Below are 19,088 nucleotides of genomic sequence, written 5' to 3'. Positions count from 1 at the left end.
TGGCACTTAAATACTGATACATGTATATACGTACGTATATTCTGTATTAACATCATTTTTTTACTATAAAAAATGTCTGTTTTATTGCAGATGGAGTCTGCACGCAAAGCATGGGAGAATTCTCCAAATGTAAGGGAAAAGGGGTCTCCAGTAACTTCCACAGCACCTCCAATTGCAACTGGAGTCAGCAGTAGTGCCAGTGGACCAAGCACTGCGAATTACAATTCATTCTCAAGTGCATCCATGCCCCAGATTCCTGTTGCTTCAGTCACTCCTACAACATCACTATCAGGTAGAACTTTTTCGTTCTGTTTCTTTAAATATCTTACATTATTTAAAATTTTAATGATTTTTTCTTGTTTACTATGTCTAGCCCTCCCAAAATAGTAATATTCAATCTTCCCACCTCAGCCTCCCAAAGTGCTGGGATTACAGGCATGAGCCACCACACATGGCCAGTAATTGCTTTTTAAAATGTCATTTTCCTCTAAATTTTTCTAGGAAGTTCACCTTTTGATTGTCATTTTTATGTATATACAACTAACTAGATCAGCTCAAAAATAACAGAGAATCACGCCTCTTTTAAATGTTTCACAATCTGTATCTAATTTGAAGGTGCTATTGGCCTAAACCTGTTGGGATAACATATTTTCTGGTAAAGACTTAGGGATGGAGAATTTTCAGCCTCTGCTATTTGAGTGATGTGATTCATTGGATTTGGCTTTAGTTTGGTTTGGTTTTTGTTTTATTTTGTTTTTTAGGAGAGTCCTTTGGTGCCCAAAGTTAGAAGGTGCTTTTCTTGCTCTTTTTCCTTAGATTTTCTTAAATTGTTACTAGTGTGTAATCTTTTCATTGAACTATCTCATTATTTGGAGGCCTTAGGGTTCTTAAAGAAACGCAAATGTTTCCAAAATGCTTGACTCTAGAAAAGTACACCCTTTTCCTTTTACCATATGTAGAACCAAGTTTCTTCTGTTGAAAAAATAAAATTTAATTTCAAGCTTTCTCAGTATTATCTGCTTCCAAAGCAGTAGGAAGCTCCTTTCCAGTGATATAAATTACTTTGTTTGACTGGTTCTCATTCAATATTGCTTTTCAGTATTCCAGCCCACCGTGCTATTTTTAGGTACCAAAAAGCTGGTCTTAGGTTTATACAAGTTATTTTGATATTGTGTGTAATCAGAAATATGTATTAACACAAACTCCCGAGATTCTACGCTGCATTAACATTTTAAATCAAACTGTGTTCCAACTATATTTCTTTTCACTTTAAAACCCTTCCTAGCATTCCTCCACCACTCATTTGCCAAGGCATCTTCACTTATGTTTACTAGACTAGCTTGAGCCCCAGTCTACTTTAGGATGGGGGGGTTAGTGAAGGTGGTGTAAAGGAAACAGGAGAGTATGGTAGGAAGATCTGGAAATAATGGTTCCTAGTTCTTTCTTTGGAACCCAACTAACCCGTTTCCCCACATCTAGATTTCCTCCACTATGCTTGACTAGGATAATTTTTTTAACAAGGCCCTTATTGCCTAGTCATCCTACTGGTAGATGATTCACTAGAAGGACAGAAGCACTTGAATTTTGGTCCACTCTCAGGTGGAACATCATCTGAAGATAATGACAACTATACATTACTTTTTAATCAAATACCAATATTGACATTTTGGGCTAGTAATACAGTCATAATAGCTCACTAATCAATAAAACAAATTGACCCTAACACCTAAGTTTTATAACTCTATTTACTTATTAAGTAGTTTATTTAATTTGTTTTAAAGGTATTACTATATACCAGGTGGTTTTGTTTTGTTTTTGTTTGTTTTTTGGTTAGTTGTTTTTGGAGTTGTGTGGTTTTTTTGTTTAAGAGATGATGTCTTGCTCTGTCGCTCAGGCTGGAGTGCGGCAACATCATCACTGTTCACTGCAGCCTCAAACTCCTGGGTTCAAGCAGTCCTTCCATCTCAGCCTCCCAAGTAGCTGCGACTACAGGCACCACCATGCCCAACTAATTTTTTAATTTTGTGTAGAGACAGGATTTTACAATGTTCCCCAGGCTGGTCTTGTACTCCTGGTCTCAACATGTGCCAGTTTTTGCAGGAGAGAGAAATCCAGCCTTAAGTTTGTGTGACATTTTAGGACTAGTTGAGATCTTTCAAGGCCCATGTATATTCATAATTATTTCTAAGGTATAGCACTTTTCTCTTTTGTGTCCTTATATCTATGGTCATAAGTGAATGAAGCTCTTGATTATATATCCTATTCTTCTTTGTGATGATTAAAAAACAAATCGTTTCTGGCTAAACTATAACAGTTACATAGGCTCTCAGCCTCATTTTATGAATTTTGTGTTTTGTTTCTTTCTTGTTTTAATTTTCTATTGTTTATTGTTCCATATTTTCTAGTCATATTTACATTTGGTGATAATTACTGTTTTCTTTTATAAGCTACCTCATCTACTTTTGGCCTGAAGCAGTATATAAGTACGTGATGGGTAGAAACATTAATTTTGCAGTTTCTGTTTGGTACTGTGAACAATAGCAACACTTTTAAATATGTTCTATTTTCCCCTTTATTTGCTTCCCCAAATATAGGAGCTGGTACATACACTACCTCTTCTTTGAGCACAAAATCTACAACCACATCGGACCCTCCAAATATTTGTAAAGTGAAACCTCAGCAGTTACAGACAAGCAGCCTGCCTTCTGCAAGTCATTTTTCACAGTTAAGCTGTATGCCTTCCCTTATTGCCCAGCAACAACAGAGTCCGCAAGTTTATGTGTCTCAGTCTGCAGCAGGTAATGTTTTTAGGCTTGAATATAAGGAATTTAGAAAATGAAGACTTACTAAAATGCTTATTTTTGTCTCTTCTTACCCTTTCAGCTAAGCATAAGGCTCTTAAAGTACATTGCTGTAAATATTTAAATTCGTGTAATTTTTTTTTTTTTTTTTTGAGATGGTGTCTGGCTCTGTTGCCCAGGCTGGATTGCAGTGACGCAGTCTTGGCTCACTGCCACCTCCACCTCCCAGATTCAAGTGATCCTCTCACCTCAGCCTCCCAAGTAGCTGGGACCACAGGAGCATACCACCACGCCCAGCTAATTTTTCTTTTTTCTTTTTTTTTTTTTCATTTTTGGTAGAGACGGGGTTTTACCATGTTGCCCAAGCTGGCCTCAAACTCCTGAGCTCAAGTGATCCTCCTGCCTCAGCCTCCCAAAGTGCTGGAATTACAGGCATGAGCCACCTCACCCAGCCTAAATTGGCATAATTCTTTTTAAAAGTGTCTTGGAAAGTATAAGCATACATACTTACTGTAGTAACAGTTTCATAACTAGGAATCTCATATGGATACACTTAACCTATTAGAGATTAAGTGAGGGTATTCATTGCAGTATTATTTCTAATAATGACAAGTTAAAAACATTATATAGGCTGGGTGTGGTGGCTCATACCTATAATCCCAGCACTTTGAGAGGCCAAGGCAGAAGGATTGCTTGACCCTAGGAGTTCAAGACCAACCTGAGCAACATAGTGAGACCCATCTCTACAAAAAATTTTAAACATTAGCTGGATGTGATGGCACATGCCTGTAGTTCCAGCTACTTGGGAGGCTGAGGTGAGAGAATCATTTGAACCGAGGTGATAATCATGCCACTGCACTCCAGCCTGGCGGAGTGAGACCCTGTCTCATCGTAATAATATGTGGAGTTCTGCAGAACATACTACTATATAAAAACAGTGAGTCAGCCAGGCACCGTGGCTCACGCCTGTAATCCCAGCACTTTGGGAGGCTGAGGCGGGCAGATCAGTTGAGGCCAGCAGTTGAAGACCCGCCTGGCCAACATGGTGAAACCATGTCTCTACTAAAAATACAAAAATTGGTTGGGCGTGGTGGCACACACTCAGCTGCTCAGGTGGCTGAGGCACAAGAATCACTTGAACTCGGGAGGTGGAGGTTGCAGTGAGCTGGGATCGATCGTGCCGCTGCACTTCAGCCTGGGTGACAAAGTGAGACTGTTAAAAAAAAAAAAAAAAGAAAAGCAAGTCACAAAATATTATGTATCATACATAGAAAGGTGTTTAAAATTTATACCAAACTTTTAAAATTAAATATCAATCCTCTAAATATTTTGCTAGATTCTAGTAGGTAGGTTTAAAATTGGAGTAGAATTGCTGGTTCAATGGGTAGATTCATTTTCAATTTTAGTAGATTATGTGAAATTTTACCACTGACAAAATCTGAGTATCTATACCCCATTGGCAGTATATAAATTTTTTTTTTCATGCCTTCACAAGTACTAGTTATGTTTGTGTGTACCTGTCTACTAGAAGGTTTCCATCTTTTCACATTTGCATTTTGTCACGTTTTTAGCTTTTCCCATGGCTGTATTTTCAGAGGGTGCACTTAATTTGGAATCTGCTACAAAACTTGGTTTTTATTTACTGTTTGGAAAATTCTGAAATTAGGACACTTACTACTACTTGTTTATCCTGATGGTCTACAGCTCAAATCCCAGCCTTCTATATGGACACAAGTCATTTATTCAATACCCAACATGCACGATTGGCTCCACCATCCTTGGCTCAACAACAGGGTTTCCAACCAGGTCTCTCTCAGGTAATATCAAAGACTTCTTCCATCCTGTATTTGTTCCTTCGAATTTCTGTGGTTATAATAGTTATCTTGGAACATAAATAATAGACTCTGAAATTACAAGCTACCCACGATTAGCTTGATATTCTATAAGCAAAATCTAAAATTTTTCCCAAATTTACCAAAGCTTAATATTAATAATGTAGAATAAGTAGTGGGTTGAAAGGGAAATTTAGATGTTTACATTCAGTTTTGTTTTAAAATGGAGCTGATATGTAGTATTAATCTTACTCTTTTCATGTCTCAAATTTTTATATTCCAGTGTTAATGATTTATCTGTATGATGTTGATATATATGTTTACATACTTTTTCAATGCATTGCAGCCAACTTCAGTTCAGCAGATTCCAATCCCTATTTATGCACCACTGCAAGGGCAGCATCAAGCCCAACTGAGTTTGGGGGCTGGCCCTGCTGTTTCCCAGGCTCAGGAATTGTTCAGCTCCTCACTTCAGCCATATAGGTAAATGCTTTAAAAGTTATGTTTGTAATGATGTTGAAAACATTGTAACTGCTGATCCTCCTTGCCGTAATCCATACTGTTCCTTTACAAAAAAACCTAGGATGACTCTGCTGTAAACTACATTGGCTTATTGAGCATGTTGATTATATGTCATGAACCTCAGCCTCTGGTAATTTCAACCATACCTTATTAAAGAATGTCAGATTTCAAAACCTCTTGAAGTAGAACAACAGCAACCGCAAAACTGTTAGAAATTATAGAAAATAGCTGCTAAAGAACCTAAAAGTCTGTGTGCCATCTGGCTACCAACAACTGTAAATCTGAATCTCCTCTATGTACGAGCTGAGGCATGGCAGTTAACTACATTATGTTAGGGGGTGCAGGGCAGGGTGGAATATAACAGACCAGAGAGGGGTAAATATCAAAGCATGGAAGTAATGGTGATAAATATGCTGTGTAGTGAAGAAAGCATTTTTTCCAAAAATTCACTCAGATGCACTGTAAGTTACCTTTGCAACTAGGGAAATAATGAAAACTGATTTTTATTGAACTTTCCTTATATATCTAGATATTCAGGCTTTCACATACATTAACTAAATTTAGTCTTCACACAACCACCTAAGATAAGTCACCCTCATTTAACATGTGGATGTTAGGACTTGAGGAGGGTGAGGTTTTTTTTGTTTTGTTTTGTTTTAACCTAAGGTTATACATAAAGTGGCAGACCCTCAGTGTCTCTGGTTTCCAGTTTAATGAGGGAAGAAGAGTGAGAGTAAGAGTCAGATAGGAGCAGTGCATCATGGCATAGCTGTCATCCATACTCATGATGGTGGCCTTAAATCATCATAAAGAAAAATAAGTTACATTCAGGACACTTAGTTTAGGAAGGCTGTGCATTTGTTTTTAGGAATTTGTTTTCAGAAGTGGATTCAGATAGAATTTCTATACTTTATAGATTAAACCTGTCATCAGTTAATACAGTATGTTTTATATTACCATAATGATACTCCTAGAGAAGCCAGGTTCAGCTAATGAAACTTTCTTAACAGAGAGCCTAGTCATTAGTAAACCTCATAAATGTGGCTTTTATTTTTACCTTTTGATTAAAGATGCTTTAGTAAAATTTCAGACACCTGTATCATTACTTATATAGCTGTCGTAGGTCTTCCCTCCTCATCTTACTCTCATTTAGTTTCGTTATTTTCTCCCGTTAGAAGCCCCAACTAGAAGCTAAAGGAAGTCTTGTATTGAATTTGGGATTATCTTGGAATTTATATTAAAAATAAAACTTGAAAATTTCTGACACAGGAATAGCAGCTAGATTTAATCTCACAAGCCAGTCTCCTTTTAAATTGTATTGGCTGCTTGAAACACTGTTGAAAAGTTTGCAACCACTTTTCAGTACTGTGAAAAAGAGTACAGTGATTAATTAGTAATGTCTTCCACAGGCCGTGGGAGGTGGAGTAGCAATGTACTATATTTGTAATCCCCATTTCACTAATTGTCTTGGAAGATATACTTTCTAAGACCAGACGTGGTCAATAGAAATAAATGTAAGACACATATATAATTGTGGCACTTGGCTACCACATTGGAAAGTACAGGTTTAGATTTTGAAAGCAGTTATTTTATCCCTAAACATTCCTTGTTTGTTCCTTAACCTAATCAGCATAGTGTTTATTAGGGAATCTCTGAATTGGTTTCTGCAAAGACAGGATAGTTTATAGCAGTATATTCATGTTTTCTTACCTTGTGTTTGAAACATAAATTATAAGTAGATATTGTAAAGACTGCTATGATCCTAGACTAGCATTCTTTCTTAGTGGCTTTTGTTCCTGCCACATAGGTCAGTTTTAACAAAGCATAATGTTCTTTAACCCACTACTTTTGATTTAGGTGCTTATTCTTTATCTCTGCATCTTAAAAGTGTAGACTGGAGGCATCCATCTCAGAGATGATAGGGAAGTCTGGAGTTAGATGCTGGCATATTATGGTTTTGTTTTGGGGGGTGTGTTTTGGCTTGGTTTGGTTTTGGTTTATGTTCTTGTTTGTTTGTTTGCTTGCTTAATCTTCGTGAGTAACTCTGACGTGAGCTACTACTGTGCTTTATTCCATAGAGATCTTGAGGCTAGGCCATTTATATTAAAAATATATGTGGGGAAGTAATGAAATACAAATAAGAAAAGTTGGGGCTATTGGTGCTATAAATAAGAATGTTGCCAAAGAGAAAAAGAGATTTTGTTCTGAACTTTGTAGTGAACACAAAAAGAGAATTATTCTCACTGTTCAAAAGGAAAGAGCAATCCACTTCTCAGGGAGAACAGGCCTTTTCACAGAACTTTTACATGTGAAGCTTCCTTGTATGCAGGGCTTTAAATCTTGAAACAAGTTGCTTTAGACACAGTCTGTATTCTCTGCCTCTTTACTTGATTTCTGAGCTAATTAGAGTGCAGCCAAGTATCAGTGATGGGGAGACATTCTGAAGTATGCATCCTTTTTCAAACATCACGGAGTGTACTTACAGGAACCTAGGTGGCATAGCTTGCAGCTATACACCTAGTCTGTAGAGTACAACCTATTGTGTCTAATTAGGCTATAAACCCGTGCAGCATTTTACTGTACTTAATACTGTAGGCAGTTGTAACACAGTAGTAAATATTTGTGTCTAAACATAGAAATCTAAACAATCTAAACAGAAAAGGTACAATAAAAATATAGCATACAAGATTAAAAATGGTACTTACCATGTATAGAGCACTTACCATGAATGGAGCTTGCAGGACTGGCAGTTGCTGTAGGTGAGTCAGTGAGTGAGTGGCGAGTGATATTACTGTACACTACTGTGGACTCTGTACTACACTGTGGGTACACTAAATTTGTAAAAAAACAAATTTTTCTTCAATGATAAATTGGCCTCAACTTACTGTAATTTTTTGACTCTTGTAATAACATTTGGCTTACAACACAAACACATTGTACATCTGCACAGAAGTATTTATTTTTTGTTCGTTTGGTTTTTTTGTTTGTTTTTTGAGACAAGGTCTGTGTCACCCAGGCTGGAGTGCAGTGGCCCATACAGCTCACTACCTCGAACTCCTGAGCTCAAGCCATTGTCCAGCCTCAGCTTCCCAAGTAGCTAGGACTACAGGCACTTGCTACCATGCTCACCTAATTTTTTATTTTTTTGTAGAGATGATGTCTTGTTCCCTTCCCCAGGCTGGTCTCAAATTCCTGGCCTCAAGCAGCCCTTTCACCTCAGCCTCCCAAAGTGCTGGGATTATGAGCATGAACCACCATGTCTGGCCTTTTCTTTTGTAACGTTTTTCTGTTTTTTAATTTTTTTTTTAACTTTTTAAACTTTTTTGTTAAAAACTAAGATGCAAACACACACATTAGGCTAGGCCTACGCAGGGCTAGGATCATCAATATACTTTCATCTACCTCCACATCCTGTCCCACTGGGAGGTCTTCAGTGAGGGTAACACATACGGAGCTGTCATGTCCTATGATAACAATGCCTTCTTCTGGAATACCTGCTAAAGGATCTACCTGAGGCTGTTTTATAAGTTTAAGTAAAAAGAGTACACTCTAAAATAACACGAAAATGTATAGTAAATACATAAACTAGTAACATAATTCTTTTTATCAGTATCATATTATGTACTGTATGTAACTGTATGTACTGAACTGTTACGACTGTTGGTGTAGTAGGTTTGTTTATATTTAATACTAGCACCAGCAAAAACACTTGAGTCGTATGTTCTATGATATTAGAACAGCTATGATGTCACTAGGTGACAGGAATTTTTCAGCTTCCTTATAATCTTAGGGGACCATCAATATATATGTGGTCTGTTGTTGACTAAAATGTCATGCAGCACGACTGTATTGGGTCATTTGGAATTTGCATTCTTAAGATTTTCAGTTTCCAGATGAAATTAACTTCTAACAGTATTTTCTCTTTAATCCTTATGTAGATCTCAGCCAGCTTTTATGCAGAGCAGTTTATCCCAGCCATCTGTGGTCCTTTCTGGTACTGCTATTCACAACTTTCCAACTGTCCAACACCAAGAACTTGCCAAGGCACAATCCGGTCTTGCCTTTCAGCAAACATCAAATACTCAGCCCATTCCTATATTGTATGAACATCAACTGGGGCAGGCATCAGGACTAGGAGGTTCCCAGCTGATTGACACGCATCTTCTCCAGGTAAGTCAGGGGACTAGAGCAATGCACACTATTGTATTCCTATGCCACAGATCATTTTAAGGAAACATTTTTAAAAGAAAACATGTTAAAAGATACAATGAAAAAAACAAAGTCCTTTCATTTATCTAATACTAGAAATTGCTAGACATTGCTTTGAAGTCATAATCTCCAGCTCTGAATTTGAAATTTTTTTCAGTCTTACTCATGTTTTCTAAAAAATTTTTTCTAGGCTAGAGCAAATCTTACCCAGGCCTCAAATCTTTATTCTGGACAAGTACAACAGCCTGGTCAGACAAATTTTTATAACACTGCCCAGTCACCAAGTGCTCTCCAGCAGGTAAACTATGGCATGGTAAATTTCCTCAGTTTTCTTTGTTATTATTTTTATTGCTTTTGTTATTGTTTGGGAATTTAAATTGAACCAAGATGCAAGATGGAGGATGGTTTTTAAACTGTTCACTGAGACGTCCTGAAGAATTCCATCGGGTCCATGTAGAAGGGGTTTCAGGCTCATGACACTCCTCACCACGATCACCCCCTACTTCAGTCATTCCTGGTTTTTTTAATATCTTCTAGGTTTTTTGTTGGTTTGGGGGGTTTTGTTTTGTTTTTTCTGTCACCCAGACCAGAGTGCAGTGGTGTGATCATGGCTCATTGCAGCCCAACCTCTCAGGCTCAAGTGATCCTCGCACCTCAGCCTCCTGTGTAGCTGGGCCTACAGGCTCATGCCATTATGCCTGGCTAATTTTTCTTCGTATTTTTTGCAGAGACAGGGTTTTGCCATGTTGCCCCAGGCTGATCTTGAACTACTGGTTTCAAGCGATCTGCCTGCCTCGGCCTTCCAAAGTGTTGGGATTACAGGCTTGAGCCACCACACCTGGCTGCCTTTTTTTTTTTTTTTTTTTTTTTTTAAGGAAAAAAAAAAAAACTAGGTTTCCGTGTAATTATTTATTCTATTTTAAGAAAGGATTCAATGAATATAAAACCTTGAAAACCATTGTCCAGAATATAGTTACATTAAGTGTGATACAGGTGGTCTTCCCATTACTGCTAGGGAGAAGCCTCCCAAAGACCATCTGGCAGGTTAGCATACATACAACAGTGTGGCAGACTGTGATCGAGTATAAATGACAAACACTTTCTTAAGTGTATGAATGCAATAATAATTTTCAGTGAAAAGTATGTGCTGCATTTAAAACTATCTCCTCTAATAATTTCATTAGCTTATTCTTTAAAAGTGGTGGAGGGCTGGTGGGGGAACAAGTCATTAGTCATTTTCTTATAACTTGTTGTTTGCTATTTTAGGGAGTGATAATTCATGAATATCTTATTGACATTCAGATTAAATATAGTGTTTATATGAAAACTGAGAGATTCTTGTTCTTCTCATAGCTCATTTTGACCAGCCTTGAAAATATTGTGTAAAATATCTGTTTGGAAACTTGTGAATACTACTTATATTGTGTCCCCATGTACTTTGTGATTATTTGACATGTCCTGTGGATAAATTCAAAGATAGTCCTAATTCTTTCAGTTTCTATTTTCTTCACTACAAGTAGCATTAACTAAACTATGTTGTATCTTTAATAGAAGAATGGAGATACGGTTGAGGGTTGAGTGTCTCTTACTGAAATGCTTGGGACCAGAAGTGTCTCGGATTTCAGATTGGTTTTTTTTTTAATGTTTGCCTATACATAATGAGATGTCTTGGGGCGTGGGGCCTGTCTAAACATGAAATTCCTTTGTTTCATATATACCTTATACATATAACCTGAAGGTAATTTTAAGCAACATTTTAAATAACTTTGTGCATGAAACAGAAATTCTGACCTCACTTCAACTGATCTGTCGCAGGAGGTCAGGTGTTGATTTTTTTTTTTTTTTTTTTTGAGATGGAGTCTCCCTCACCCAGGCTGGAGTGCAGTGGCATGATCTTGGCTTACTGCAACCTCCACCTCCCGGGTTCAAGTGATTCTCGTGCCACAGCCTCCCAAGTAGCTGAGATTACAGGCACCCACCACCATGTCTGGCTAATTTTTGTATTTTATTTTATTTATTTATTTATTTATTTAGTAGAGATGGAGTTTCCCCATGTTGGCCAGGCTGGTCTCAAACCCCTGACCTCAAGTGATCTGCCCACCTTGGCCTCCCAAAGTGCTGGGATTATAGGCGTGAGCCACCGTGCCTGGACTTGGTGTCAGATTCTCTACTTGTGGTGTCATATCAGCCTCTCAGAAAGTTTTGGAGCATTTTGGATTTTGATTTTCAGATTAGAGATACTCATCTTGTCATCACTAAGCAAAAGAAATATGTGAAATATATTAGTAGATGGATGTGTTCTATTTATTTATTTTATTTTATATTATTTTACTTTATTTTGAGACAGAGTCTCGCTCTGTCGCCAGGCTGGAGTGCAGTGGCATGATCTCGCCTCACTGCAACCTCCGCCTCCTGGGTTCAAGTGATTCTCATGCCTCAGCCTCCCAAGTAGCTGAGACTACAGGCAGATGCCACCATATACAGCTAATTTTCATATTTTTTTTTTTAGTAGAGACGGGGTTTCACCATGTTGGCCAGGATGGTCTCGATCTCTTGACCTCGTGATCCGCCCGCCTTGGCCTTCCAAAGTGCTGGGATTGCAGGCATGAGCCACTGCACCTGGCTGATGTGTTCTATTTTAAATCTTACTCAAAAGTATTTGAAGAGTTGTGTATAGTTGTATGGATATGTCTGTAGTAAACAGAAACAAATTGCTTCAGTTTCTCTTTACTTATTTTCTAGGTTACAGTACCTTTACCAGCATCCCAGCTTTCCTTGCCTAATTTTGGATCTACAGGGCAACCTCTAATTGCTTTGCCTCAGACTCTTCAGCCCCCATTACAGCATACCACTCCCCAAGCACAAGCTCAGAGTCTGAGTCGTCCTGCACAAGTAAGCCAGCCTTTCAGAGGATTAATTCCTGCTGGAACACAGCATAGCATGATTGCAACCACAGGAAAAGTAAGTAAAGAGACATTTGCACAGGTTATTTGAGAATTTAAGGTAGTGTGTTCAGATATATGCATGTGTTATCTAAAAAACTAAAATGCGTCAGTTTTTACCACCCTGCAAAAATCTCAAACCCCAGTATATTTACATTTTATCTATTTTTAATGTGTTTGGCCCCATCTGGTTTTTACCTAATAACAAAGAATTCACAAATTTATTGGAAGAATTGGATTTATAGTGTCTCTTGGGCTTATTTAATTATAAGTCTGTTTGGTCTGGTAATTCCATAATACTTGAAGCCTAACTATAGGAGTTTTGTACTAAGGTTCTTTGCCCTTTCCTAGATTACGTCTTCACATATAGGACATGTAAACACAGCACTTAGCTTATGGAATTAAAGAAATGTTAAGTTTATTTTATGCTTTTCCTCAGATGTCTGAAATGGAACTAAAAGCCTTTGGAAGTGGCATTGATATAAAACCAGGCACACCTCCAATCGCTGGTAGAAGCACCACACCAACATCTAGTCCCTTCCGGTAAAATGGGCATTTAAATTTGCTTATGAAATTCCAATTTGGTCACTATTTGTTAAATACTTATCAGTCCTGTGTGACATAATCCGTTTTCCAAGCAGAAAAGGAATTATTAAGACATTCTTTTTGATAGTTTTGTCTAAAATGTTACGCTTTTAAATTATTTAAAATGTGTTTATTGTACTATATTTTAAGTAAATTCTTTTGTTACAGAGCAAATCTTTTTTTCTTTTGTTTTTTTGAGACAGTCTCACACTGTTACCCAGACTAGAGTGCAGTGGCATGATTATAGCTCACTGCAACCTCAAACACCTGGGCTCAAGCAATCCTCCTGCCTCAGCCTCCTGAGTAGCTGGGACTACATACACGTGCCATCACACCTGGCTAATTTTTAAAAAAATATTGTCCAAGCTGGTCTCGAACCAGCCAATCCAACTGGTAACTGGTATCCTTTCTTACCTCTGCTCCTCCAATGTCTCTCTTCTACCAGAATGTTTTGGTAATCATCATAGTAAATTTTTACCAACTACCAAGTATGATGAAAATACCAAGAACGGTGTTTGCAAAAATCTAACAGCATTATTTACTTGGTATTACTATACTGACTAGTAATGGCTTCTTTCCAAGGGCTACTTCTACAAGTCCGAACAGCCAGTCCAGCAAAATGAACAGCATTGTCTACCAGAAGCAGTTCCAGTCAGCCCCTGCCACTGTGAGAATGACACAACCATTTCCTACACAGTTTGCACCCCAGGTGGGCAGATATAATTAAGAAATGAGTATTATTTACTTAAAAATAGTTGCTAATATGGATAAATTATGATCTTGCCTTATGTTAACCAGTTAAGAAGTACAGTTTTTAATAAAAAATAGTTTCTGAATTTAACAATAAATTTATTTTATAAAGATAGTCTGCGATTTATAGCCAGACATGGTAATTGTTTAGTTCTAAAGCAGACAAGAGAAATAGTTAAAAGATTCCCCACACAGCTCTGATAACGAGTCCTTTTCCTTTTAACTTTAAGGAGTTGACTTTTCAGCGAAGGGTCCCAGTGCTTGAAGTTTTCTAGGTTTAAAATTGTTTTTTGTTGTTGTTAAGATATTTATGTGCAATTGAGATAAAATTTCCAAAAAGATGTTTTAATATATGTAAAAAATATTGGCTTCTCTTCCCCTTGCTGATCGTATAAAAGGACTAAGAACTCTCACAAACTAGAACTGGTTCCTGAGAAATTCACATTTGTTGAATTAGTATTGATTTTATTTATCTTCAGATTACATTTGTTACAGGTGTGTGCCTTTTCTGCCGCTACCTTTTGAAAAGATAGCCTAATTAAAAGTCTTTCTATCCCCCCCTTCAGAATTTACAACTGAGATGCTAGGACCAACTGAAGTGCCATAGCATGCTTTGCCTAATTTTTCTGTTAAACTCTCCAAGCATGGCCTGTTTATTCCTTGTCCTTGTTAATGGAATGGCACAATCTATACACTTCCTTTCACTGGTAGGATGGGCACAGATTTACTCTGGGATGAGCCAACCTGGTCTAGTTGGCAGTTTTTTTTTTTTGTTTTTTTTTTTTTTTTTTTAACAGTTCAATGTTGTATGTTTTGTTTTTTTCACTCAGATTCTCTCTCAGCCTAACCTGGTCCCTCCATTGGTAAGAGCCCCACATACTAACACCTTCCCAGCGCCTGTTCAGAGGCCACCAATGGCACTGGCCAGTCAGATGCCTCCTCCGCTGACCACAGGCCTCATGAGCCATGCTCGTTTGCCACATGTAGCCAGGGGTCCTTGTGGATCACTATCTGGAGTCAGAGGTAATCAGGCCCAGGCTGCGTTGAAGGCTGAACAAGACATGAAGGTTAGTACAGTGTTAACAGCCAACAGATCAAGAATCTGTCTCTGAACCATGTCTTAAAATGCCTCTGGACCCATAACTATATCCAGGCATTCATTGTCTTAGCAGACTTAACTAAGCTAACTACTTTTATTCATTCCCCCTTTTTTTTTCTTTTTTTTCCCCCATTCCCATTCCTTTCATCTTTTTTTTTCTTTTTGTTTCTTTTTTTCTTTTTTTTTTTTTTTTTTTTTTGCAACTGTAGTCAGGAAATGAATTAGTGCCTTAAACTGTGGCCAAATGAATTGTTATCAAATAAGTATTTGAGGGAGATCTGAGTTTAGATGCAAATTTTTTTTTGGAATAGCAAAGAGGTAATATGAATTATTATAGACTTCCCCATTTTCTTTTCTTTTTTTTTTTTTTAATATATATTTTCTTCCCCCCTTTCCCCTGACTCTCCTCCTCCCAGCAGCTTAAAATATAAATCATGGTTATATGAAAACTCTGGAATGGGTAAGATGTGTTACCTATCTTAGTACTTTTTTCCATTATGAGTCATCAAAGTACAGTTTTTCTTCTCAAACTGTTTTCATACCCTTTTTGGCCTACCACATGAGGTGGTTGTATTCCACAGTGGATTGTGCAGTTATAGATGAAGAACTCAGAAAAGCACTTTGGGATCCTTCATGATGAAAGGCACTGATAAACATGAGGTTTGCTAATGCAGAAAGAGTGCCTTTAGGAGTCTGTGTGGGGACAGTTTTGTAGCATAAACCTTACATGTCTGCCAGTACAGCCAGTTGAATCCGTTTATTTCTATATTTACTTTAGGCTTGACTTTCAGGGATCTTAGTAATTTTTGCCTGTTTTGTCACTACATATGTCATCAGATCAGACTAGAACAAAGAAAAGCTTACTGCTTTCAAACAGGGAAATGTGCATAGTAATGCTTTACTCTGAATTAGAAACATGTTTATGATAATCCTATTAGAAAATTTGATTGATTGATTAAAGTTTCTTTTTGGGGCAACATCCCTAGTGTTTCTGATCCTGAGTAATCAAATTTAAAGACTACCCAGCAGCAAAACTTTTATTAAATAATTATCTACTTTTATTAAGGCTGTATGCCTAGGATTTCCATCTGTTTGTTATAATTAGAAATACCAGTGTGAGTAAAAATCTTAGGAAGTTATTTGGCCTTGGATTCCAGTTCTGCTCCTGGCTCCTTGGCTCTTGATTTTCACATATTCCCATGTTGGAAATAACATTAGAGCTTAATAATCATAATGGGGTGGGAGAGGGTACAAGCTACTTGAAAATTGCTTCAGATCTTTGGATAGTACAGGTTACCTATAGAACATAAAGCATTTTTTTAATATGCAAGAAGGATGGAAACTTAAGTTTTAATGATGAATGTTACAGTGGTAAAATTTACAGATTTGACGTAAGTATATTTTTGGGGGCACATAGTCAAAACTAAGAAATTATTTACCAGCTCAGAATGTGGTAGGAGCTATCAGAACTTAGTGATCAAGTGAAGTCGTAGTTACTAATTTCTGATGCTCTTCCCCTGCAGAAGAGAGCTGTGGGAAGAGGACTCAGCCACAAGACATTTGGTCCTAGGTGTTGGTAATGCCACAATATAAGTGCTTCCTTTTCATTTTATTGTAGACCACATATTGATAACTAGAAGTTTTAAGTGTTACATGTATGTTTTCAGATTTGCAAGCAGGTTCCCTAAATAAAATTTAATATGAGAGGGCAGACCTTGAAAAGGTGGTGGGAGGTGGTCCTGTGGTTTCTTTTTTTTTTTTTTTTTTTTTTTTAAATCAAATGAAATATTTCAAAAATAGGAAGAAATCTATTCATTAAAAGCTCAAAGATCAATGAGGTACTTTTGGCTTTGGCCAAACCAGTGTGGGGAAAACTGATTTGTGATTGGTAAAAGAATTTGAACCAAGATTGATTTGACAGGCTTTGGTAATGCTGCAGTATTTTCAGTTGTTCTTTCTCATTTTTTAAGGCAAAGCAGAGAGCAGAGGTTCTTCAGTCCACGCAACGGTTCTTCTCTGAACAGCAACAGAGCAAACAGATAGGAGGAGGCAAAGCCCAGAAAGTGGACAGTGATTCAAGTAAAGCTCCTGAAACACTGACCGACCCCCCTGGGGTCCGTCAGGAAAAAGTAGAAGAAAAGCCACCCCCTGCACCCTCCATAGCCACCAAACCTGTTAGAACTGGACCAATCAAACCTCAGGCGATCAAAACCGAAGAAACAAAATCTTAAAGGCTATGGTTTATTGCAGGGGATTGGGAGGGGGGAGGGAAAACATGGAGAATTAAGTCAGATAATGCTGGCAGCCAAAGGGGCAAAATGGTCTGTGACATTATCCTGTTCAGAGCTTGGAGATGTACAAGGGACATAGGAGCAATTTACACTGACACACAGCTGCTGTACCAGTAAAAACGAGGCTTTGCAAGCTTGTACCTACTATATAACATGTGCTCGGTTGATGGCCATGCATCTTCAGTCAGAATTTATATATAAATATCTGCACCCATTTTTTTGAGTGCATATAATTTAGGCCTAAAAATCCTTATAATTAGATGAAACACCAAAAATATAAGGAAAATAACACAGCAGAGGAATAGCTCAGCCTGAACAGTGTGATGGTCCCAGCTACTACATCGGATGCGGTTTTTTTGCTCCCTTATGTTCTTTGGATATGGTTATGGCATTTGTAGGCTTGGAGGTGAAGAACTGAAGATAACTGGTGCTGGATAGAGGAGCCTTATTTTTTATTATGGCAGCTTGCTATTTTTATAACATGGTGATTGAGTTGAACACAATCAAAGTACAGTAGTAACTGATCTCCCCTTCTTCCTGGATGAATGAGCAGATAAATATTTATGTCAGCATCCTTGAACCATATCAAAGTGAGCAGTGTTTGGCTACTGCTTCTGTTTGAAATGGTGCTGTGTTTTGGTTGTGGTCTGAAGCTTTGAAGCGCTACTTAGCATCTCCTTTCTTCCATGGAGCTCTCACCATTCAAACATGACAGATTTGGTAAAATGCTGGTTAGGTTGAGTCTTCCTTGCCCCCACTCAGTCATCTTTGTATGAATCCCATGATTTGGGGTTTTTTTTCTTTTTTTTCTTTTTTTTTTTTTTTTTTAACCAGTTTTTAGCTGGTGTTTATGAAGAACAGTGAGTACCTAGAACTGTGCCACTAATTAAAGGAAATCCTAAGAAGGTGCATTTCTTTACAGAGCTGTGTCATGCCATCCTTTGGGCCCTCTGCTGGAAAAGTAGAATCAAGTCTCAAATAATGCCTTTTTAATTGTATCCTCTAGTATTATAGATATAGGACAGTACTGTATCATACCTCTGTGAATGTAAAATATCTTGTACCTGCTTTATGATACGTAGTAGTGACCGTGCTTTATCAGAGCTGTTTTTAATGATGTTATTCTAGAATGTTTTCTTTCCAGATGATGATTCAGAAGCTAATTTTAAAAAATGGTGCCAGGTACCACAACAGTAACGGAACTTTGCAATTTTCTGGGGTTTTGTTTTTTACCTTTTCCCCCCTTTTTTTTTAATGGAGTGTGCTGGATGTCTCTATAATTTTATTCAGATGACTGCAGAACCTGGAAAAGCTGTTGCTGCTATTGATGCATAACATACTGCTATTGGTCTTTTTATATAAATATATATATATATACATATATATATATAATTTGAATTTTTGGAAACTTTAGCTGTGCTGTCAACTTTGGAAAAAATATCCCAGTTTACTGTGTTGAGTTGGCATTGTACAGAAATAAACAGCCATATTGGTCTAGAAACGTTAAACTTAATTTTTTTCCATTTGTACAGGGGTAACGCACTGTATTAAATATGTAAGGTCTTATCTACATGGGTTTGATTACAGAAACTAATAAAGTATTCTCTAAATAATGATTCTTGGAGCTTCTAATCATTTCCTAAAATCTGAAGCAAGAGGGTTTGTCATGTATTAAAAATAGCGGTCAAGAGTACTGGCCAGTCGCAGTGGCTCACGCCTGTAATCCTAGCACTTTGGGAAGCCGAGGTGGGTGAACTGCCTGAGCTCAGGAGTACAAGACCAGCCTGGGCAACATGGTGAAACCCCATCTCTACTAAAAATACCAAAAAAAAGTACATTATACAGCCGGGAGCAGTGGCTCACGCCTGTAATCCTAACACTTTGGGAGGCCAAGGCAGGTGGATCACCTGAGGTCAGGAGTTTGAGACCAGCCTGGCCAGCAGGGCAAAACCCCGTCTCTACTAAAAATACAAAAGTTAGCTGGGCCTGGTGGCAGGTGCCTATAATCCCAGCTACTTGGGAAGCTGAGGCAGGAGAATTGCTTGAACCTGGGGCGG

The 19,088-nt window shown here is 37.8% G+C and overlaps 1 protein-coding gene across 20 annotated transcripts in view; it reads left to right on the top strand.

The window, feature by feature from the left end:
- The window catches only part of PRRC2C (proline rich coiled-coil 2C), a 108,123-nt gene extending 89,476 nt beyond the window's left edge, over window positions 1-18,647 (top strand). For 8 of the 20 annotated variants that reach the window (XM_054525470.2, XM_054525490.2, XM_024245684.3 and 5 more), the window contains 11 exons: window positions 91-292; window positions 2,595-2,798; window positions 4,506-4,618; window positions 4,980-5,116; window positions 9,094-9,325; window positions 9,555-9,677; window positions 12,107-12,325; window positions 12,746-12,849; window positions 13,474-13,600; window positions 14,472-14,708; window positions 16,711-18,647. In XM_054525470.2, coding sequence (XP_054381445.1) covers window positions 91-292; window positions 2,595-2,798; window positions 4,506-4,618; window positions 4,980-5,116; window positions 9,094-9,325; window positions 9,555-9,677; window positions 12,107-12,325; window positions 12,746-12,849; window positions 13,474-13,600; window positions 14,472-14,708; window positions 16,711-16,971 — 1,959 coding nt within the window. In that variant the 3' untranslated portion in view covers window positions 16,972-18,647. Of the gene's footprint in view, window positions 1-90; window positions 293-2,594; window positions 2,799-4,505; window positions 4,619-4,979; window positions 5,117-9,093; window positions 9,326-9,554; window positions 9,678-12,106; window positions 12,326-12,745; window positions 12,850-13,473; window positions 13,601-14,471; window positions 14,709-16,263; window positions 16,317-16,710 lie in introns of those variants that run through there. The other 12 variants (XM_024245672.3, XM_024245676.3, XM_024245692.3 and 9 more) reach the window with 10 other exon arrangements.
- The last annotated feature ends 441 nt before the right edge of the window (window positions 18,648-19,088 follow it).

This window comes from Pongo abelii, chromosome 1, assembly GCF_028885655.2.
Source record: "Pongo abelii isolate AG06213 chromosome 1, NHGRI_mPonAbe1-v2.0_pri, whole genome shotgun sequence".
Classification (NCBI taxonomy): domain Eukaryota; kingdom Metazoa; phylum Chordata; class Mammalia; order Primates; family Hominidae; genus Pongo; species Pongo abelii.
Note: the sequence above shows the minus strand (reverse complement) of the source record. Positions and strands in the feature narration are given on the sequence as shown.